This window comes from Heterodontus francisci, chromosome 18 (genome assembly GCF_036365525.1).
Source record: "Heterodontus francisci isolate sHetFra1 chromosome 18, sHetFra1.hap1, whole genome shotgun sequence".
Taxonomy (NCBI): Eukaryota; Metazoa; Chordata; class Chondrichthyes; order Heterodontiformes; family Heterodontidae; genus Heterodontus; species Heterodontus francisci.
Window position 1 is genome coordinate 77,804,070 of NC_090388.1, and position 23,796 is coordinate 77,827,865.

Below are 23,796 nucleotides of genomic sequence, written 5' to 3' on the forward strand. Positions count from 1 at the left end.
GGGAATAACTTTATTACAGTATCAACTGACTGAGTGGTCTACATACCTTGCAAATAACTCACTTTCCCTGGAATGGTCAGCTTTCCATAGGTTCCCTGCCTAACTCAAACTTGGAAGCCCTACTAAAATGAGTGAAGGTGCTGAGAGGTAGGCAGCTCCATTCCATCCATAGCTGCATGGAGGGAAGGAGACACAAACTGACAGATCTACAGCAGGTGAAGGAAATCATAGATCATGTTATAGATCCCACAGGATAAGTAGTTGTTATCAAGATCCCAATTTCTGATCAAATTTACAATCCTATACTTACTGTCATGCAGGCCCCCACCTGCCAAGAATGAGGCACATTAATTTCACCACATGGACATTACATTTCAAATTGTTGCTGGGAAGAAGAGAAGGCCTGTGAGAAAGGGTTGCCAGGACCCTGGCTGGAAAGACATTTTTGCATACTAGCAGACAGTGCTTGGAACAAAGGAACTATCCCTGCTCCTTTACAGTCCACAAACAGACGTGGTCAAACCAGTTAGTCACATGACTAACCTACTTGGCAGTCTGGGTTTTTTTCTGAATTGTACAGTTTGAACTGAGAGTCTGCAGAAAGCAGAATGCTCCTGGACTGAAGAAGACTGCCTGTCTGTCTGCCTGCTCCATCGCTTTCTCACAAGCCTCTGAATCCACTGAAGACACATGAACCCCATGAGAGAAAAGTCTCCTATAGCGAACAAGGTTTAACAAGAATACTGGGCCCCAACGAAAAGCAAGATCTACCTATAATCAAGGACTCTACAGTGAGCTCAAAATCCCGTAACAAAAACTCTTCAGATATTGCCTCAAACTTTTCCACTTTATTTCTTCTGCTCTTTTCTGTCTCTATTTGCATGTGTGTATCGCGTATGTATGCTAGCGTCGTGTATCCATAGGCACAACCGAATTAGAGTTTAAGTTTAATAAAATTTCACCTTTCTTCTTTAAACCTGAGAAAGCCTGTTTGTGCTGGTTTCTTTGCCTTATAATTGGAAAGTGGTGAACAAGGATTCACCATAGGGGAGCTAAAAACAATGTGTTTAAAAATAAAACCCTGTTACAGTAAGACCAGGTGAAGGCTGAAAGGGAACCCTAGACCTCTTTCTCACCTGGTCGTAACATTATCTTCAGGTGAAGGGGACCAGTGGGAGTCAGTACTTCATGTCAGGAGAGCAGCAGGAGTCCGAATTTATGATCAAGACACCAGTGGGAGTAAAGTTGCCAGCATGTTTTAAAAAGATCTCATTTTAAGCTTTAATAACTTGTCTAAACAGGTTCGGAACTTGATAAATTTGCATAAAAAGGATGAAACAGAAGCTACCATCTTATGCTTACAGATTAATCTCATCCGTTATGGTGGTTAACTGTATTATAGTTATCTTTTCAAATTTTACATGCTGAATATGTAATCATTCCTTGTAAATAAATCTGACTGTAAATCTGACTGTCAGTTTAGGCCTGCAGGGTGGTTAATCTGACACCTTTCAGATTGGACAGGAAAATGCAGTCTCTGATTCAGATATTGGGGTAAAGGATAATACTTGGTTCAGTGGCAGGTTATCCTGTTCAGGTCATGAATGAAAGGGGAAGATCCAATTCACAGAAGACGTGGGCCTGCTTGTGGAACTGCATTTTTACTGGAAGCAGAGTATTGAGAGTGTGCCTGGACCGTAACTATAAAAACTAATGCCAACAGTTATTTAAACTTCAACCTTGATTCACATGGCTTCATAATGCACACCTAAGTCTATGAAGTCAAAACTGTTTTGCATCAAGATCTCTTTGCATGGTTATGCTTGGACTGGGAATATGAGTTTGAAGCAACTGCTCTTATTCAAACTTGCCTATTTCAATAACAACTTCAAACCAACAGAGGGTGCCAGCACACTTTCTAAACATGCAGCACATTCTGAGAACAAGCAGCAGATTTTTCTTTGACACAGCTCTAAACGCCAGCCCCGGTACCCACGGCAACCACCATCAAGCAGTTGAACACATATACCTTCAAAAACCTTGAAATGAATTTGACTACTGTTGGCATCCAAGGGAGATAGCTATTCTCTTGTTGAAGTAAGGTTCTGAGTTACCAGTTTCACAGTGTTGATTTTCAGCTACTGTGGCTTCAGCTGTATTGATACTTTGTAAGACCACATGTCAAACGAAGGCTTCTGAGATACACTTTGGTTTAGATAATGGGGATACGCGTAATTGGGATACACATATTATAATAATGTTGGGGTACAGTTCTTACTTGTTATAATAATTTTCCTTGGGCACATTAATGCTTTGCGTAATATCGGGGAACATTTGTCATTTCCACAATATCACTGCTGGAATACATTTAGCGTTTTTGTAATATTGCTGTGGTCCATTTGTTTATATAACATTGTAGGGGCAAATTTATTGTTTGTATAATGATGTTGGGGTACACACTAATACAAAAGCAAAATATTGCGCTTGATGGAAATGTGAACTAAAAACAGAAAATGCTGGAAATACTCAGCAGGTCTGGCAGCATCTGTGGAGAGAAAAACATTGTTAACATTTCAGGTCTGTGACCTGTCATTAGAACCCAGACCTGCTGAGTATTTCCAGCATTTTGTTTTTATTTGGGGTACACACTTAGCATTTCTGTATCATCATTTGGCTACACTTATTGGAGGGAATTTTATGCTCTCTCCCACGGCATAAAACCAGGTGGAATGGTGGCGGGAGGCATCCTACCTCCTCCAAAATTAGGTCTGGGGCAGGAAGGCTTGTAAATGTAAATGGCCTTCCCACCCTGCTGCTAATAGAGGCCCTTAACTGGTTAATTAATCCCCAATTAAGGGCCTCATCCTGCCACTGCAATTAGCCATGTGGCAGGTAGCTCTGTCACCACATGGGAAGCACAGCATGAAAAGCCATGCCGGCTTCTGGGAGGCGGTGGTGGAGAAAGAGGGTATCCTTTCTTAAAATGCACAAGTGCCTGAACGAGGGACCCGGCACTGGGAAGAGGGGGGGGCCGCTGAGAGCCACCACCTGCCCTTGCTAGCGAGACCTGTCCCACCTTGACCTACCTGTGATCTGTGTCCAGCGCCACACCTGATCCTCCAGTAGGTGCTTATCCGGCAGCAGCCACCGCCTTCGTGGTAGCGCTGCTCAGTAGAAAAGCTGCTGGCTTCTGACTGGCCAGCAGTACTCCAAGGGTGGGACTTGCAGCAACAGGGTCCTTGATCCTGTGGAGAGCCTACGCTGTCCACTTAAGTGCTGATTGGCACTAGATTCAGCGGGCCTTCCAGAGAATAGGCAACACCAGGACCTTGACTTCGGTTTTTCCAGACATCGAGACTCCCATCACAAGCATAAAATCCGAGTCATTGTTTCTACAATGTTGGATTCTTATTGTTTAGACAATATCATTGGTGTATTCTTATGCCTTAAACAGTAATGTTGGGTATGCATTTACTGTTTAGGTAAGAATTTCATTGGGATTTCTTATTGTGTACAAAATAATGTTGCAGCACTCTCACTGTCCATATGGCAATGTTGCATATGCACACTTGTTTACATATCGTTTGGGTATGCTTACTCGTTAGGTAAGAATGTTGGCTACAGTTATGTTTTTATCATAATGTTGGGGAACACTTACTATTTGGATTATAACTTGAATCATGTGACAATTATGGTGAAACTAAATGAAGTTCTAGCCATTGCTAATTATGGAGTTATAATTTGCTTTCATACAGGACTTTCACCCAGCACAAAACCAAAGAGGACAAGGTCCTTTCAAAGTCCTCTCTGATGCTGAACGTTCGGTACTCAGCAAAGGTCTCAGTTTTATCCCCTTACGTCCCCATCTCAATGAATTTCGCGCTCGGCATGACGTTGAGCTCTTCTTCCGTTGCCTCCGTCTCCGGGCTCAATTCTTTGACCAGGAGGCCTCCCCCCGACCAGCAGAACCATTCACCCGCCTCCAGCATTCTCCCTCTACCTGGACCCCTCCCCCTGGCCTCTTACCCGCTCTTGATCTCTTCATTGAAAACTGTCGGCTAGACATTGGTCATCTCAATTTCTCTGCCCCCCTCACTCACTCTAACCTGTCCCCCTCTGAACTTGAGGCACTCCGTTCTCTCAGGTCTAACCCCGACATGGTCATCAAACCTGCAGACAAGTGTGGTGCTGTTGTTGTATGGCGTACCGACCTCTACCTTGCAGAAGCTCAACGCCAACTCACAGACACTTCTTCCTACCTCCCTCTGGACCATGACCCCACCACCGAACATCAAGTGACTGTCCAAAGGACTGTCACTGACCTCATCTCCTCTGGAGATCTTCCGTCTACAGCTTCCAACCTCATAGTCCCGCAACCCCGGACAGCCCGCTTCTACCTCCTTCCCAAAATCCACAAACGGGACTGTCCCAGCAGACCCATTGTGTCAGCCTGCTCCAGCCCCACTGAACTTATTTCTTCCTATCTTGACTATCTTTTCTCCACTGGTCCAGTCTCTTTCCACCTACATCCGTGACTCTTCTGACGCCCTATGTCATTTTGACAATTTCCAGTTACCTGGTCCCAACCGCCTCCTTTCACCATGGACATCCAATCGCACTACACCTCCATCCCCCACCAGGATGGTTTAAGGGCTCTCCGCTTCTTCCTTGAACAGAGGCCCAACCAGTCCCCATCCACCACCACCCTCCTCCGCCTGGCTGCACTATTTCTCACATTGAACAACTTCTCCTTCAACTCCGCTCACTTCCTTCAAGTAAAAGGTGTTGCTATGGGTACCCGCATGGGTCCTAGTTATGCCTGTCTTTTTGTGGGATATGTCAAACAATCTTTGTTCCAGTCCTATTCAGGCCCCCTCCCCCAACTCTTTTTCCGGTACATTGATGACTGTATTGGTGCCGTTTCCTGCTCCCGCCCCGAACTAGAAAACTTTATCAACTTTGCTTCCAATTTCCACCCTTCTCTCACCTTTACATGGTCCATCTCTGACACTTCCCTTCCCTTCCTCGACTTCTCTGTCTCCATCTCTGGGGATAGGTTGTCTACTAATATCCATTATAAGCCCACCGACTCCCACAGCTGCCTGGACTACACACCGTACCTCCTGGAAGGACTCCATTCCATTCTCCCAGTTTCTCCATCTCCGACGCATCTGCTAAGATGATGCCACCTTCCATGACGGTGCTTCTGATATGACCTCCTTTTTCCTCAACCGAGGATTCCCTCCCACTGTTGTTGACAGGGCCCTCAACCGTGTCCAGCCCATTTCCCGCACCTCCACCCTCACCCCTTCCCCTCCCTCCCAGAACCGTGACAGGGTTCCCCTTGTCCTCACTTTCCACCCTATCAGCCTCCATATCCAAAGGATCATCCTCCGCCATTTCCGCCACCTCCAGCGTGATGCCACTACCAAACGCATCTTCCCCTCCCAGCATTCCGAAGGGATTGTTCCCTCCGCGACACCCTGGTCCACTCCTCCATTACCCCCACCACCTCGTCCCCGTCCCATGGCACCTTGCCCTGCAATCGCAGGAGGTGTAATACCTGCCCATTTACCTCCTCTCTTCTCACTATCCCAGGCCCCAAACACTCCTTTCAGGTGAAGCAGCCATTTACTTGTACTTCTTTCAATGTAGTATACTGTGTTCGCTGCTCACAATGTGGTCTCCTCTACATTGGGGAGACCAAACGCAGACTGGATGACCGCTTTGCGGAACACCTCCGCTCAGTCTGCAAGCAGGACCCTGAGCTTCCGGTTGCTTGCCATTTCAATACTCCAACCTGCTCTCATGTTCACAACTCTATCCTGGGCTTGCTGCAGTGTTCCACTGAACATCAACGCAAGCTCGAGGAACAGCATCTCATTTTCCGATTAGGCACACTACAGCCTGCCGGACTGAACATTGAGTTCAATAATTTCAGAGCATGACGGGCCCCCCATTTTACATTTATTTTTAGTTATTTTTTCTTTTTTACATTTTTTTACAATTTTTTTCTTTTGTTTATTTCATTTCATTGTAGTTTGTTCAGTTTGCTTACCCACTGTTTTTTTTCATGTTTGTACTTGCTGCTGTTCAATCTTCAGTTCGTTAACACCCTATCTGTACTAATGTTCTGTCTTTTAACACACCATTAACATATTGTTTGCCTTTGCTCCATGACCTTTTGGTCAGCTATGTGGCCTTGTCCAATCTACACCTTCTCCTTTGTTATTTCTTGCCCCACCCCCGGCTCACTTGCTTATAACCTGTGACTTTTCTAATATTTGCTAGTTCCGAAGAAGGGTCACTGACGTTAACTCTGCTTCTCTTTCTACAGATGCTGCCAGACCTGCTGAGTGGTTCCAGCATTTCCAGCATCCGCAGTATTTTGCTTTTATTCCTTTCAAAGAATACTTGTGCAAAACAAACTCAATTGCCCCTGGCAAATAGTGTATTCCAGAGCTTCAACTGGGAGACAGGCAGGCCCCACAGGTTCAACTGGAAGGCAGGTGGGCCCCACAGGTTCAACTGGGAGACAGGTGGCCTCACAGGTTCAACTGGGAGATAGATGGGATCACACTAATACAGGCAGGAATTGGTGTACGGTTGCATAGGAAATGGGCCCACTTGTATTCTAACAGGAAAGGCGCGTGCTTACATGTGTAAGGTGAAACAGCTCCACTTGCAGGTGGGCACAAAGCTTTTGCTGTTGAGAATGGGCAGCCATTGCTGAAATCAGAGTTTGAAACCTAGACAAACGGTAACTGCACCAAAACAGACTGTCTCCCCCTTTATCATTTTTTCCCCCCAAAAGATGCACTGTACAGATTCAGAATGCAGCAACAAAATAAGTGAGAGGATACGAACCATTTCTGATCACAGTATGTCTACTGCCGCCAGTGGGAGTTACAGGGGATCTAGGAATATCATCGATGGACTCCCTTCCACTGGACTGTTCACTGGCTGTGGATTCGGCTTCTGAAGGTGAAACTCTGCACAGACAGACAGTCTTTTAGGCAATGCATCAATTTCTGATTTGTATGTCCAGTGGAACCTCAATTATCCATATCTTTGATTACCTACAAGGATTTTCACAATAGTCTAGTTTTACATACATCCACTACAACACTCAATTAGATGTTTTGAATTGAATATTTTTATATTTACTGACTCCAGGAGAGGTAGTCAGGTAATCTAAATAGACCAATCAGAGCAACAAGTTTATGTTAGATGATGCATAAAAGGATTCTTGATTATCTGCCAATTTCCCTTGACTATCAAGTCGGTGTCTCCCTTTAGGATGATGGATAATTAAGGTTCTGCCAAATGTTCAACAACAATAGTATAATAAATGTTGTAAACAATACAGCTGTGACTTTAGGACTGAGGAAATGAAAAGTTCTAATTTACAGAAGGCTCTCAATTCTGGCTTCAAGCGGCTTGGAGATTAGTTTGAAAAAGCCTTGATGGTGGACTATGACGCTTCCCGACAGAAACACATGGTCATCACTATCAGCACCAAACAGTTTGGGCAATAGTGGAAAGAAGCATTGACCATGCGGAAGATGACCCACCTGCCCAAAGTAGTCAATCACCATCTTTGAAAAATGGAGCATGTGAATAGACAGGGATTGTACTAACAGCAGTGAAAATTAGGACCAGCATATTGCTCATGGGAAGTGTACTTGGCTAAATGGGATCCTCCCTCAGTAACAAAATTATATCACACAAAGTGGATACAAATAGTTCTGGACACCTTTCAGGTCTGGAGAGCAGAAGCCACCATCAATTCAGATAATAGTATCTCTGTTTCAACATGACAGCCATACATCCCACCAGAATCCAGATGGAACCAGGGGCCTCATTATACTTTCTGTGGGCCTGGGTTCAGGGATTCCTGACTGTTGTTAAAAGTCAAGATTTCAGTACTGATCCCTCAGCAGCTATATTCTTAGTCTGCCTGCTCCTCCAAATAGTCCTGGCATCTAGTGCAAGACAAATTTATCATGGTTGCTGCTGAAGAATTGCTCAGGCACCTGCATTATTCAGTACTTGTGGTTCAACATCATCTGTTGTTGATGGAATTGAAGCCTTGCCAAATCATAGCTGGATACATAAGTCTCATCAATGAGGTCCTGCACTTTAAGGAAGCCTGCCACCAAGAAGAAGTGCTGTACACTCTTGTGCTATTGCTTCCTTTCCATGGAGCAAGTTAAAAAACAGTTTCCTTCAGTTAAGGAACGTTCAACACAAGCACGAGGAACAGCACCTTATCACTATACTAGGTATCTGCAGCTAGCTGCGTTCAATATTAACCAACATCACACTTGAACTATAGCCCCAACTTCCTCTCCAGCTGGAGATACTGGCAACACAAGATGGATGTGGTGTCTTTTCCAGGGATGGAGGGGAGGAGGAGGAAGTGGGTTTGTGCTTGGGGTGTCACTTCTTGAATTGTTATGCTTCACGGAATTGCATGTCTTAAATGAGTGGGCAGCGCACAGACTGGATCAGTGAGGGAACATGAGAAAATTGTCACAGGATTCATTTTGGGGGTGGGGGGGGGGGGGGCGGTTATGATGATGCCTGTGCAACATATAAGATAATCAGAGGGTTAGATAGGGTGGATAGTGAGAGTCTTTTTCCCCGGATGGTGATGACAAACACGAGGGGACTTAGCTTTAAGTTGAGGGGTGATAGATATAGGACAGATGTTAGAGGTAGTTTCTTTACTCAGAGAGTAGTAGGGGCGTGTAACGCCCTGCCTGCAACAGTAGTGGACTCGCCAACTTTAAGGGCATTTAAGTGGTCATTGGATAGACATATGGCTGAAAATGGAATAGTGTAGGTCAGAAGGTTTCACAGGTCGGCGCAACATCGAGGGCCAAAGGGCCTGTACTGCGCTGTAATGTTCTATGTTCTATCCTTGCAGTACAGCCTCAAAATAAATCAGGAAACTTCACCTACGCACTCCGAGGGTAATCCATGCTCAGAAATATCTAACCAGTTCCATATTGTCTGTGCTCGAAGTATGAGGGGCTGCACCATGGATAGGTTGGGGGGGGGAGAAGGGCAGTGTTGTAATTACACAAAATGGTGATTTAAAAAAAAAATCATGTCCATCAAACTCTTGCTTGCATATGGAAATTCAACTCCAACGCACTTCACAAGTAAAAAGCCAAAATTGAAGATTCTTAATACCCAAGTTGGGCAATCTTAATTTCCTCTGTAAAGTCTTCTGAATCATCTTTTGACAATGAATAGCCCATGTTTTTCCCATCTTTTCTCATCACTCAGTCCTCTCAAGCAAGTAATCAAGTTTTGCATTAGGTCAAGCTAAATGTTACACTACTGCCTTTGCCAGTTTTCATTTCCATCCATGTAATATTGAGAAAATAAACTAACAAAACTTCACATCAGTTAATTTGATTTTAATGTAAAAAAAAACTTTCGGCTGTCAAGTCTCTGATGCTGTGAGAAACGGTGTCCACTTGCCTGCTTCTCTGCCGAAGTCCTTTGGAGAGCTTGGCTGCCTTTTGCTGAGGACTGGACACATCGCCATTCTCAGATGGTGTGCTGTCTTTTGCTGGGGCAGGTGGAAGCCCTTCGTGGATGACCAGTATGTCATCTTTACCATGTTGCCCAATATGCTGCTTGGCAAAGTCAAAACCTTTAACACTTGGCACTTGCAGCTGAGGAGGCAATTGTGATGGTCTATTAGGGTAGATGTTACAGATGTTATCACACCATTAAAAGACTGTAATGAACTGCATTAAACAGTAGATGTTCTACAATACCTGATGTAGTACCAAAAAGTATTTTCAATATTCTGACCTTTTTTAACTCTCTTCCACCATCTGCTCAGTCTTTCTTATTCACTACTCCCCAATTTAACCTCCTACTCTTTACAACCTTGGTGGTGTCCTACATCTAGATTTCTGTTTAATAAAGTGTATATTGGTAAGGACAATTCCATGTTCTTATGCTTCACAGATGCTCACACCTTACGAAGCTCATAACTGTAGGCAATGTGATCTCAGCTACAATGTTCCTTTTGCCTCTCCACATCACATACAGATGCTTTAACTGGAAAGGTAATATGTAGCCAGACCTGTTTGATTCAACAGCTGGGTGCTGAAGGCAACCAACGGGGCCTTTATAACACATTCACGTGCCCAAAGGTATGGTCCTCCTCCATTGACAATATAAAGGACGAGACCTATTTGCAACAGAAGGAATCACAGATCCACAGAAACCCTGGGTCTATGATTCTGATTTTAGACAAAGGTCACCCAGTCCTGTAAACAAAGAAAGGCCCAAGGTCCTGGTATTTGCTTTCAATTAAAGCAATAAGACCTCCACATTACAGAAACCAGTATTACAGGGACCAGCACCCAATGCCAAATGTAAAAGGAGAAAAAAGCAAGACATTCTCCAGGGACAGATGTAATTTTTAGGCAAGTGTTAAAGTGTCTCATGAAGCAACTTGCTGTTCATTATTACCTTCCTAGTCCACTCATCTCCAGGGTTGAATATTGGAAGTGGCTGCTTACTTTTTTCTGCTGAGTCCGAATGTGGCCACATAACTGATGGCATCACATCCAATGCTGTAATAGCTGTTTTGATATATGTGGATTAGCGTGGGTCATTTTAGTGCATCAGACATGTAGCAAACTCAGAGACAGCTTCCTCGTCCATACCTCTTCCTGCCATGGCCCTGCTAATGGGCACTACCTCCACATGTCCAATGATGAGCCAACTGCCGTCAGGTCATGGAAACAATAATGTGAAGGTACTGTCCAGTCAGTCCCCCGGTATGGTGAATACTGACAGGATAGAGTCTTAGACATTGGAGCCCAAGATCTTGACAGCATCAGTTAAATAGTTGAATGAATCCACAGCTCAGGTTAGGCCATCTATCAAGATATGCAGTGCTAAAGTTGACCTTGATTCTGCAAGGCACTTTGAGAAAAGTGTAGTTATGAAACTGATCAAATACCATTGTACAGATATGGCTAGTGTACTTAATACTAGCCATCACACCTTGTAGGGTGCTTTGCACAGTTTCCAATGATTCAATGAACTAATGGCACTGTGTGCTTCATCAGATGTTCCCTCCTTGCAGTCTAAAGCTGAATTCCCTGGAGTAGATATCCCTGTCCTGGTGCATATCAGTGAAGTGAATGCTGCTGTGTGCTGTGACATGGTAGGGTCAACATCTTCTGGGCCTATAGCTGGATGCTTCTCGTGGAAGCACGAGAATAGACATCAAAAAGTATCAGAAACACACTTCCTGTAACATTAGTAGGTGGTCAATACCTGACATGCTATGTTGGTGGGATGCATGCTAACTTTGGGATTAACTAAGTGCCTGAGCGTATGAAAGATTTGGGGAAGGAAGAAAAAACAGCAATGAAGGGTTTTTGCTTGTGGGAGTGAGATGTCCTGCTGTAATACCTCCAGCAATTTCTAGGATGACTATTTGCAGATCACTCCTTCAAGGTGGGCTAGGGGCTTTGTGCTGATGGGACCCCTCACTAATTGCTAGACTGATGGGATTGCGGCGTGCAGGATGCAAGCATATGCTGGAATTCTAAAATTGAAACAAGAACTGCTTCCTAATAGGAGCTTCTCTTTCTTCCAAGCATAAATAGATAGAAATACTGCAAGTATGAAGGACCATAATATTGTCAAACAAAATGGCCAGCCTGTCTCACAACACATTAATTAAATGAACACACAGCATTATTTGGTCTATGTTTTCTCATCTAAACCAGGTCTTTGGATTTCTTTGCAAGCTGGAAGATGTGATGTGCATCAATTTAAACTTCTTGTGATTCTGAGAGAAAGGCTAAAAGAGTCCCAAATGATTGTTAAGTGCCCAAATCATGAAATAGCCAGTTGAGGTGCACGAATATGTTGCACCCATTGCACATCATTCCACTTGAAGCAGCTACATTCAGCATACACTTAACTTGGCAAATATCCTTAACACATCAGATATTTTTTGTCTGTGCCGATGACCCCCTTGCGTATGAAACAGTCTTCACCTGCTGTCCCCTCTCCCGAGTCAGGCACTTTCTGATGATGGCAACCCTCCGTGGCTGCATCTCTCTCAGTAAAGGGCCCACTATGGGCTCTTTCACTACCGTCAGCCATCTACTTTAACATTACATTTGTCTAGTGATGAAATCATGTTAAAGAACAACAACAGCTCTTTAAATCTGCTGCAGCACTAGATATCCCATCCCCACAACCTTAACACTGCCAGTTCATGGTCCAATCAGTGCTCACCCTGCTTTCAAATTAAGATCTCACAAATTCATAAGTGGTCTGGGTTTAGGGAGATGATACTGGGGTGTGATAGCTGAAGGCTCTGTTACTGATGGAGCAGAGGAAGGCAGGTGCATAGCACAGCGGACAGAAGTAGGACTGGAGAGACAAGATATCCGCAAGGGATCTATAAATAAGCAAATCTTATGAAGGGTCTCTACCCAAAAAAACATTAATATCACTTTCTTTTTTCAGATGCTTAGCGACCTACTGTGTATTTGAAACAGTTCTTGTTTATTTCAAAATTCCAGTATATGCTTTTGTTTTTGATCCCAGATTGGTTTATTTTTCTATTCTAGAACATTCTACATTTCTCAGACTGCTTGTCCAATCTCTCCTGAAGATGGTTGCATCTTATGTTTCAGTCCAGTGCACAAGGATAACACGCATTCAGAGCACATCCTGCATGTCACAATTCCATCAGCTAAAGTTATTAAAGACACAATAGGGATCTGAACGCAGACAATGTCCAGATTATAACAAACTGCTGAGGCAGTCTCCAGAAAAAAACATTTTTCACACTGACCCATGTCAACTATGTGCAAGCAGCTCTTTTTCATTTTAAGTCCTGCATTAATGATTTACCTCCAGGTTACATTGTCAGCCTGCTGTTCAAGTAAGGTAGCCCAGTTCTCATTTCTGGTCCACTTTTTAAATGAATGTTTGTGTGGTGTACATACTGAGTGCACTGATGAAAAATGCAAAGCTTTCCACAAAGGCTGGGTAATTTGATTCACTGGGTTTTTAGATGGATACAAAGCATTTTGTTCCCCTCCAAAATGTTCTCTTTCTCACTTGAACCCATATACTCCTTGCTGGGACATAGTTTCACAAGCCCTCCATTAAGTTATCCAAAGAGGCATTTTGTAGCATAAGCTAGGCAGTTGGTTTCACCAAATTATTTGACTGTGGACTGTTGTTAAATCTGATTCTGTTCTTAACTGATGGCCACACTAAAGGCAAACGTCACATCCCAGCCTGTCCCACAGCAGAGTTCAGGTAACTTAGCACAGATCGGAGATTAAACCTGGAGCATTCTGGGCTTTATGGCTCAGTGCAACACCAGGTTGGGCTTTATCATTAGGCTAACAGGACAGCTACACCGCAATCCCAACAGAGCTTTGTACATCAAAGCAATATTAACTATAAAACACAGTATGAATTATGTTCAGCAAAACCTTTTGAATTTAAATATTTAAAAATCCTCTGCCAATCAACAAGCATCTATTTTGCAAACTATTATGAACAACACCTTCTTTCTGAAACTGGGCTGAACAGTGTATGGGAGAGTACACATACTTAATTTTAAGTGCTTCAATGTTCATATGACAAGTGCAGTTATGTCCAAGTGCAGAGGCATCTGTTGTGTCAGATGCTTCATATAAATGAGGCGATACATTATATCTATATCCATATTGAAAGAAAATAGACCGTAGCCATGATTCTTAGCCATCCTCCCACAGAAGCACATCTCATACTACAGATATTGCTGCGAGCCACTGATTTTTGATATTATTTACTCATCATTTATCATTTGTTTCTATTTTTAAAAAATCTGCTATTCACTGAAGCAAAGCATAGTTTAGGAAATAAAATCAGCACTGTTGTGTTTTTGACAGTCAAGGTTGTGACTTTAAATTTTCTTCCCACTAAGTCCTATAGCTGTCACCGCTCTGAATGCTTTCGTGTCTGTTGGATTAAGATGACCAAACAAAATTGCTGAATAACAAACCCCACTTCACTGTAAGCTTTGACTGTCCTTTCAGTCCTAGACAAAACTAATCTTTGCCAAAGTTTAGTCTTAGTCATGGACTGACTTTAGTTTGAGTCTAGTCTTTTGTGCCCAAACCAGTTATAGATTAATCTTGTAACAAACTTTAGTCAGAACTTTAGCTTTTGCTTACCATATATTCTTGTGGGTATCCTGGATCCCCCTGCAACAAATTTTACATTTTAAAAATTGTTCTGTTGATCCCTTTTCACAAAACTGTGGCTCCTGTGGAGTACAGAGGGAGTGCTGCACCGTCAGAGGTGCTGTCTTTTGGATGAGACGTTAAATCAAACACCAATCTCCTGTCTCAGCTAGATGTAAAATATCCCATTGCACTATGCAAAGAAAAGCAGCAGAGTTCACCCCAGTGTCCTAGCCAACGTTTATCTCTCAAACAGCATCATCAGAACTGCTCGGCAGTCTCTGCCATTAGTGACCCTCCTGGAGACCCCTCGCTTTCAGTGACAATCCTGGGGACTCCTTGCTTTCAGTGACCCTCCTGGGGGCCCCTCGCTTTCAGTGACCCTCCTGGGGGCCCCTTGCAACTAGTGACACTCCTGGGAATCTCTTGTAACTAGTGACACTGCTGCGGACCCCTTGCTATTAGTGACAATTCTGGGGAACCCTCTGCAAATACCAACCTCCGGCAGACCTCTTCTAATTACTGACACACTCCTAAGGACCACCTGCAATTACTGTTGCACTCCCAAGACATCCTCTGTAAATTCCCAGGGGCAGCCTGCCTTTGCTTCCAAACAATAGTGCCAGGTACCCAAAGGAAAATGGGTGCTATTACTGCAGGAAACATAATTACACAGTAACAGAAATAACATGCTAAAAAGCTAACAAATAAAAAAATCCAAATGACAGATGGCCAGAACTCTGCTGACCTTGCAAACCTCAGTTTGAAAGCAGTCATTTGCAGTAGAACCACGTGCAGGAGTAAAAGCTCCATTATTTATGAAGGAAGTCAAGGCCTTGGAGAGGATGCAGAGGAGATTTACCAGAATAGAATCAGGGATGAGGGTCTTCAGTTGCATGGAGACACCAGAGAGTTGGGGTTGTTCTCCTTACAACAGAGAAGGTTAAAGAGAGATTTGATAGGTGTTCAAAATTATGAAAGGTTCTGATCCAGTAAATAAGGAGAAACTGTTTCTACTGGCAAGACAGTCGGCGACCAGGGGACATATGTTTAAGAAAATTGGTAAAAGAACCAGACAGGAGGTGAGACCTTTTTTTCTAACAGTAGTGGAAGCAGATTCAATAGAAACTCTCAAAATGGAATTGAATATATACTTGAAAAGGAGAACTTGGAAGGGCTATGGGGAAGGTGCAGGGTGTGGTGGGACTAGCTTCAAAAAGTCAAATGGCCTTGTTCTGTGCTGTAAGATTCTACAAAGGTGCTTTTATCAAGCATGCAGAAGTTTCGAAGGGCATTCTCCAAGCTGAAATTTTGCCTTACAGGGGCAGATAAAGAATAATATGTTACATTGCACAACAAAATGTTCATGAAAAACAGTGATTAGGAACTGTCGGCATTGAACCAAAGAGATTACATTACCATGTACAATGGGCTTATCATCCTGGTGGCTGTACATTATAGTTTGGCCTCCTGTTGAAAATTCAATCCTCCATATTAACAGAACAGAGTTCATATAACTTTGAGTGTTTGAAAACTTTTCAGCAGATCTTTTACCAGCGTTACATACCAAGACAAGTAAAGACATTAACTAGACAGTTAAATGCTTTAATAAAAGCAAAATATTGCGGATGCTGGAAATCTGAAATAAATACAAGAAATGCTGGAAATACTCAGCAGGTCTGGCAGCATCTGTGGAGAGAAGCAGAGTTAACGCTTCAGGTCAGTGACCCTTCTTCAGAAGTTCTGAAGAAGGGTCACTGACCTGAAACGTTAACTCTGCTTCTCTCTCCACAGATGCTGCCAGACCTGCTGAGATTTCCAGCATTTTTTGTTTCTATTTTAGTTAAATGCTTTAAAGGTTCTGTTGTAATTCTGGGCAATATCTTCTCAGAATCACACCAATGTGATCTACGACCATTGCTTCACGACAGACAGTGTGCCTACACCGACATGGGAAGGTGAATGATTTTGAGACTCATGCACCATTTAAGTAATTTTGGTCAAGAGACCAAAATATTATCAGGATGGACAGCAGGCTGTCACTCATCCTGTGTTTGCACAACCACAGGAGATTAGAAGAGGAGTCATGAATTGAGACAGCATGGATCTTGACTCCCTGGTATTATGTGCTGCTTTCAGCAATGCAACATGGCAGGCTGGGGATGGAGGAAGCCCGATCTTGGAGTGACTACAAAAAAGTACAACTAATTTGGTAAATGGGATTGAACACCTGAACTATGAAGATAGAGTAAGGATACTAGGGTTTCTTATATTATTGGAAAAAGAAAACTTAAGAGCAGATATTGCTGAAGCATTTAAGATACCCAATGGAATAAATGAACTATATCAAGAATTATGCTCAACAATAACAGGAGCTCTAGAAGAAGGGGAAAGAGATTTAAACTTCAGAAAGATTACTGAATTAACTACTGGATTAATGCAAATTTAAGGTACAAGTCCTTCATGAAGAGCATGGAAAACATGTGGAATAACTGACTTAAAGAAGTTATGAAAGTGAAGTATGTTATAAATGTTGAGAGATATGAATAAGTATTTTGTCAGACATGGCATTAAAAGGTATCCAAGATAAAGTGCGGAAAGAATTGTAATATCCAAGTCTTTGCCTAATGGAGATAGTCCTATATTCTTAGGTCTTTAAAGAAATTGAGATAAATGAGAGGGGGAAATGTGAACTTAATGATGGCTAGTGATGCATCATTTCATTTCTTCAGGGATTGGGGTGGAATTTCCCTGGAATTGAAATTGTCCAGATATTGCTTCCCTCTGCCTTCCAGAAGTTAGCATTAGTAGCAGCATGTGAAGGTTGTGCACGGAGATGCAACAGTCAATGAACAGGATGAGGAAAGGATAGGCCATATGTATTTTCCTCTGTATGATGCTGGATAAATTAGTCAGTGTTAATGGCCAATTTAACGATTGCCCTGATGTGTGATTTTGAGGTTCACAGTGGCAGTACAAGAATCTGAATCTAAATGGATGTAATGCAGCCTCTGCTCATGCACTATTTTTGACAGGCTTAGGTTAATTCAAATGAAAGTGGTCACTGATTGTAGGATAATATATTCATGTTTATTCATTTTACATTTTGAAGTATTTTTAGAGCAATTCATTATAAATATGTCTTTCACGAATAGCACTGTGACCTCATTCATTTTACTTGATTACTTCACCACTCTTGGTGTTGTCAGACAGGATTGTAAGAGGATAATATTTATCCATCCTGACAAGGCAGAACAGATTGTTGGTGCAATGTCAGTGCTAGGGCATCACGAGGGCACACTGACACTATACTTCTCAGTACCGAAGAACCATGGGAACAAACACAATTCATCTCCCTTTAATTTCAGAAAGCTTTTCACAAAAGGGAAGACGCATTCAGTTCAGGTCTGTCAATAATATTATTCACTGTCTTCTGAAGTTCAACCAGAATCTTTTAAAATGTTAAGGGCCAACAATCTGTCCTCAGGCAACAAACATGCCCTCCTGGAGCAGATATATTGTAGCTAACATCAAAGTTTAGGGCATCAGAACCAGCTACCAAAAATGCAGGTATCTTATGTGTTCATCCTCTACAGGTACAAGTGATTCAATGACATGCAGCCACCCTTCATAATTTCTTCGCGGATCACTCTCCCACTGGCAAGGTTATACAGCATGTGTCACACTCTCTCTCTCTCTCTTTCCACACCGCCTCCCCCCACCATTTAACTTCCTGCAAACAATGCCCATGTTTGCAGTGGCTCAAAGCTTTTGTGAAGTGATCAAAGCTGGTGTTTCAGAGTATTAAACATTGCTTACAGAGACACTGTTTCTCTTCTTGTAGCACATCACTACAGAGACTGTGGGGTGTGTGTTTGGGGCATGAGGCCATAGGCATGATTCCCCCCAAATCCAATTTTGTGCTCAATTGTTCCATGCCAACTTTAAAACTATGCCTCTCAAATCCTGTACTGGAATAGGGATTTGTTAGATCTTGTGAAGGAAGTTGAACTAAAAACATTACGAACCATCTATACTGAATCTAACGGTTATACCAGGGTATTCACAGTTGAGCGAACAGAAAAGGAGTTGCCCTTATGGCTTCATTGCTGGAGATATTATGTATCAAATCATACAGGAAGGCCCCAGGTTCCATTTTTAATTTGGCTAGGTCAGCAGATTGCTGTTTAGTAACTGACTTCAGCACTCGAGCTGAAGGTGGGGCAGGGTGCAAGGAAACAATTTTTAAAATTGGACATCAGGAGGCGACAGGATCAGCAACAGGCTGATACTCGTCACAACAGTCAATGATCTAAGTTCACACATGATAAGTGGTCACTTGGACATGGAATTTATGGTCAACTAACACCCATGAAACGACACTACAGTAAAAGCCAGCCAGTACCTTCAGTAGACCAGCTGGGGAGAAAATTGGGACAGATAATAAAATTCCCAGAAAAATGAAACCTTTGTAACTGACAGCTTGCCAGTTTATCAGGCTGATATTTTGGGAACATAAAACTAGCAAAAGTAACCTCATTAATCAAGAGGACATGATGAATGCATCACCGTCAAAATATAGAAGGCAACTATACAGGAGGGAAGGATATTCAGTCTTTAAAATGTAAACACTAGAATTCATCCCATAGAAAAACAACCTTAGATGTCAACTAAATAGTTACATTGAATGGGTGAACATATGGCTGTCCACTACACAGAAAGATGCAACAAATGCCAGGAAGATCTGAGATATGCCAATTCAATAATTTCAAAACAAGAAAATGAAACTTAGCACAAGTTCAGTTTCATTCTCATATTAAGGACTGGGACACCTGTCATCTTTAACTCTACCATCTTGGGGGAAAGAGAGGTAAGCAGGATCTCTTTGGGGGTCACATTGGTTCCAAGGTACGGCTGATAGGGGGAAACTGAGTCAATTCTCAGTAATCGAATGCCTGAGCAGGTTTATTGCCTGGGTATTTTCATGGGTAGATAGATTCCTTACTGGGAGGTTGAATTCTTCTAACTCAACTCCAAATAACTTGCAAGCTAATGCCCTAATGGGTGGAGTGGTCATAGCTGAATAAGCAGCAGAAAGCTTAGCAGTGCTGTCCATGGTTTTAGCTGGTTAAAATTCCAGTAATTTCTCTATGTACCCTCAAGATTCCCAAGTCTGCTTTCTTGCCAATTTGTATTTAAGTCCTCAGGGTTTGGATAGGGTGTGGTCCCCTAAGGGAAGAATGTGTGCACTTAATACAAGTCAAATAGAAACTAATCATGGGAATTGCTCTGTGGCTTGATTCGAAGTCTAGTTTATGTTGTGTTGGATTCTATGCCTGTCAGACACCCAGCCAACCAAACAAAATAATCCTAAACCGCAACACTTGTATCCACAATTCCCACACTAATGGCTCAAATTAGCAAAAATACTTCTCAACCCAATGCTTCCTTGCAAACAGCTAGAATACCTCTCTTGAAAACCTCTCTGACTGACCCACTGTACAATTAAGTTGGAAATGTGAGCTCGCGAACTCTTTCAAAGAAGATCCTTTCTATTATTGATCACTGGCACAGTCTTAGAATTACCAGATAACAGGATACACTGCCACTGGAACAGAGGGCTGCATTCTCGTTTTGAGCATTTAAGCTCTGTATGTGATATTTGAGGCAAATGGTATTCAATGGTAAGGGATCACACCATTTGGAAACAGTCAATCAACTGGCTATATGAGAAACAGCTGCACTTTACATCAGTGCATTCTTTATTGTTCCCCTCCTCTTCCATTGTGCAAGTCACATCACCAAAGCTCAACACTCCTCAAAGGTATTTGGGGTATTCATGTTTGAAATGATTAATTTCAGTTGAGCATTCCAAGGACCCAGGAAGTCACTGTATCACTTGATAAGTTAAATACTTCTGAGTAGGCTCTCCCACAACCTCTGACACTCGTGAGGAAGATACAAGTAAGCTCATTGCTCGATAGCCTCCCACACCTCTAAATTCTGGCCTCCCTTTCTCCCGATTATGGCCATGCTTATCTTAATTTCATTGGAATGCTGTTCTGTTGCCTCAATGGATGAGCCAAAAGGCCTCCCTCTGAACTTGCTTCTCTTATTCTTGGCTCAAATTCACTGCCCTACGTTCCCCTCCTTACTTCCCCAAGGTGTTTAAATTACTACACCCACTCTTACTGAACTTAATTACTGATTAGAATTTAAAATTCCTTACTTTCTTCAGTCTTTCCTTATCCTTACAATGCTAAAGTAACAGTCACCTCATCACTCCTTCCTTATTTACTGCACCTTCTCAAACTCTTTTCAGCCTTGCTGGTGTCCTGTGCCCTTCCAATGTGATTTTCAATTTAAAAAAAATTAACAACTGCGATCCAGAGTTTCTTACTTTTTGACGCTGCTGAATATTGCTCATGGTGTCTGGCTGAAACTCCAGCTTGTCTGTTCGACAGAACTTCCAGTACAGGATAATGATGATGACGACCACCACAATCACTGGCACCAGCACTGCCACAATGATCCAAAGGTTCTTATTCTCATCTGTCGGGGAAGAGGTGGCAATGGTCTCCACCGCTACAAAAGAAAAGCCACAAACAAATCATGGTATGAGATTTTTTTTATTCAGTCATGGGATGTCGGCATTGCTGGCAAGGCAAGCATTTATTGTCTTGAGCTTCGAGACATCGCCTCTATTTCACAAGTCTCCAAAGAAAGTATGTGATTTCTCTAATAAAATTCACAGATAAAAATTATGATATTTTCAGTCTCACCTCCAGTGCAAGTACAATTGATTGGTACCAACTGGTACCATTCAAACCAGTACTACTACACACAAACAGCTGCATGCTGTAGGATTTTACTGGTTGGAATAATTAGAATGTCATTCTTCCTCCTAACCCATCTTGTGATATATACAAGACTTAACTGGTGGGAAAAGTAAGAGGTTGATGTCTCTAACACATTCACATGACTTAAACTGGGTCTGTGCTGCCTCTAAAATCTCCAGAGGACTCTTCGGTATCAGAGCTGAATTTGCCCCGCCCCTCCCCTCCCCCAAACAAATACAGGCATTCTACTGACCTGATCTCTTATTCATACTACCGGGATTAATTTTTTAAAATTCAAGTCTACAAATGCCAGGAGCTCACATTAATGCACTTGGAAAGGAAGCTATATACTTACTTGCGAGGCTCCCTTAATTTGTAATCAAACTCAGCAAGGCTGGAGGATGACAGCTGTGGGAAATAGATAAATACAACACCTTGCAGTATTGGACGCTATTTGTAATGTTGAGGTCAAGGCAAATTGTTGGGGCTGCAGAGTGGGAGGTTTATTTGGCATCTAACTATAAAATACCTGACCTGGAGCGCTTGGTGCTGATACAAGGTATTCCAATTCTCTGGCATTAATATCACTCAGAAAAATACAAGCACAAAAAATTCACGGAAAAATAAAAAATAATTTATTACCTTCCTGTGTGATGGGGGGTGGCGGGGGGGGTGGAAAACAGGTGTGTGGGGGGGGGGGGTAGGTGGAGAAGTGACTCACTGGTGGAAAACAGCATTCTAACAATACCTTGAGCTTAGATAGATTTTGGTCAGGATTCCAAGCCTGTGATGGCGCAGTGGTAATGTTACTGGACTAATAATCCAGAGGCCTCGACTAATGTTCTGGAGACATGAGTTCAACTCTCACCATGGCAGCTGGTGAAATTTAAATTCAATTAATTAATAAATCTGGAATTAAAAGCTAGTCTCAGCAATGGTGACCCTGAAACTACCGGATTGTCAGAAAAATCCATTTGGCTCACTAATGTCCTTTAGGGAAAGAAATCTGCTGTCCTTACCTGGCCTGACCTGCATGTGACTCCAGACCCACAGCACTATGGTCGGCTGTTAACTGCCCTCTGAAATGACTGAGCAAGCCATTCAGTTGTACCAAACTGCTACAGAAAAACCAAAGAAGAATAAAGCTGGACAGAACACCTGGCATCAATCTAGGCACCGGAAACAACAACGGCATGCTCTGCCTGGTCAACTCTGCAAAGTCCTCTTTCCTAACATCTGGGGACATGTGCCAAAATTGGGAGAGAAGACACAGACTAGTCATATTCACCAAATCATACCTTATAGTCAATGTCCCAGACTCCGCTATCACTTACTGTCCCACCGATAGAATAGACCCATCAAAGGTGGTGGCACAGTGGAGAACGTTGCGCTGGGAGTCTTCAACATTGACTCTGAACCCAATGAAGTTTCATGGCATCAGGTATAACATGGGCAAAGAAGCCTTCTGCTGATTACAACCTTCTTCTTTGGCCTCCTTATCTCGAGAGACAATGGGTGAGTGCCTACAGCTGGTCAGTGGTTTGTGGAGCAGCGCCTGGAGTGGTTATAAAGGCCAATTCTAGAGTGACAAACTCTTCCACAGGTGCTGCAGATAAAATTGGTTGTCGGGGCTGTTACACAGTTGGCTCTCTCCTTGCACATCTGTATTTTTTCCTGCCAACTGCTAAGTCTCTTCAACTCGCCACTCTTTAGACCCGCCTTTATGGCTGTCCGCCAGCTCTGACGATCACTGGCAACTGACTCCCACGACTTGTAGTCAATGTCACAGGACTTCATGTCGCGTTTGCAGACGTCTTTAAAGCGGAGACATGGACGGCAGGTGGGTCTGATACCAGTGACGAGTTCACTGTACAATGCGTCCTTGGGGATCCTGCCATCTTCCATGTGGCTCACATGGCCAAGCCATCTCAAGCGCCACTGGCTGAGTAGGGTGTATATGCTGGGGATGTTGGCCGCCTTGAGGACTTCTGTGTTGGGGATACGGTTCTGCCACCTGATGCCAAGGATTCTGCGGAGGCAGCAAAGATGGAATGAGTTGAGACGTCGCTCTTGACTGACATACATTGTCCAGGCCTCGCTGCCGTACAGCAAGGTACTGAGGACACAGGCTTGAAACACTTGCACTTTTGTGTTCCATGTCAGTGCGCCATTTTCCCACACCCTCTTGGCCAGTCTGGACATAGCAGTGGATGCCTTTCCCATGCGCTTGTTGATTTCTGCATCGAAAGGTAGGTTACTGGTGATAGTTGAGCCTAGGTAGGTGAACTCTTGAACCACTTCTAGAGCGTGGTCGCCGATATTGATGGATGGAGCACTTCTGACGCCCTGTCCCACGATGTTAGTTTTCTTGAGGTTGATGGTTAGGCAAAATTCGTTGCAGGCAGCCGCAATCCTGTCGATGAGTCTCTGCAGGCATTCTTCTGTGTGGGATGTTAATGCAGCATCGTCAGCAAAGAGGAGTTCCCTGATGAGGACTTTCCGTACTTTGGTCTTCGCTCTAAGGCAGGCAAGGTTGAACAACCTGCCATCTGATCTTGTGTGGAGGAAAATTCCTTCATCTGAAGATTTGAATGCATGCGAGAGCAGCAGTGAGAAGAAGATCCCAAACAGTGTAGGTGCAAGAACACAGCCCTGTTTCACGCCACTCAGGATAGGAAAGGGGTCTGAGGAGGCGCCGCTATGCTGAATTG

At 43.2% G+C, this 23,796-nt stretch overlaps 1 protein-coding gene across 5 annotated transcripts in view; it reads right to left on the reverse strand.

Annotated features, from left to right (window-relative positions):
* The window catches only part of si:ch211-1e14.1 (UPF0606 protein KIAA1549), a 405,473-nt gene that overhangs the window by 95,254 nt on the left and 286,423 nt on the right, over positions 1–23,796 (reverse strand). For 4 of the 5 annotated variants that reach the window (XM_068051057.1, XM_068051053.1, XM_068051055.1 and 1 more), the window contains 4 exons: positions 20,647–20,831; positions 14,238–14,267; positions 9,496–9,692; positions 6,868–6,992 (listed from right to left, as the gene is read on the reverse strand). In XM_068051057.1, coding sequence (XP_067907158.1) covers positions 6,868–6,992; positions 9,496–9,692; positions 14,238–14,267; positions 20,647–20,831 — 537 coding nt within the window. The remainder of the gene's footprint in view (positions 1–6,867; positions 6,993–9,495; positions 9,693–14,237; positions 14,268–20,646; positions 20,832–23,796) is intronic. The other variant, XM_068051054.1, reaches the window with a different exon arrangement.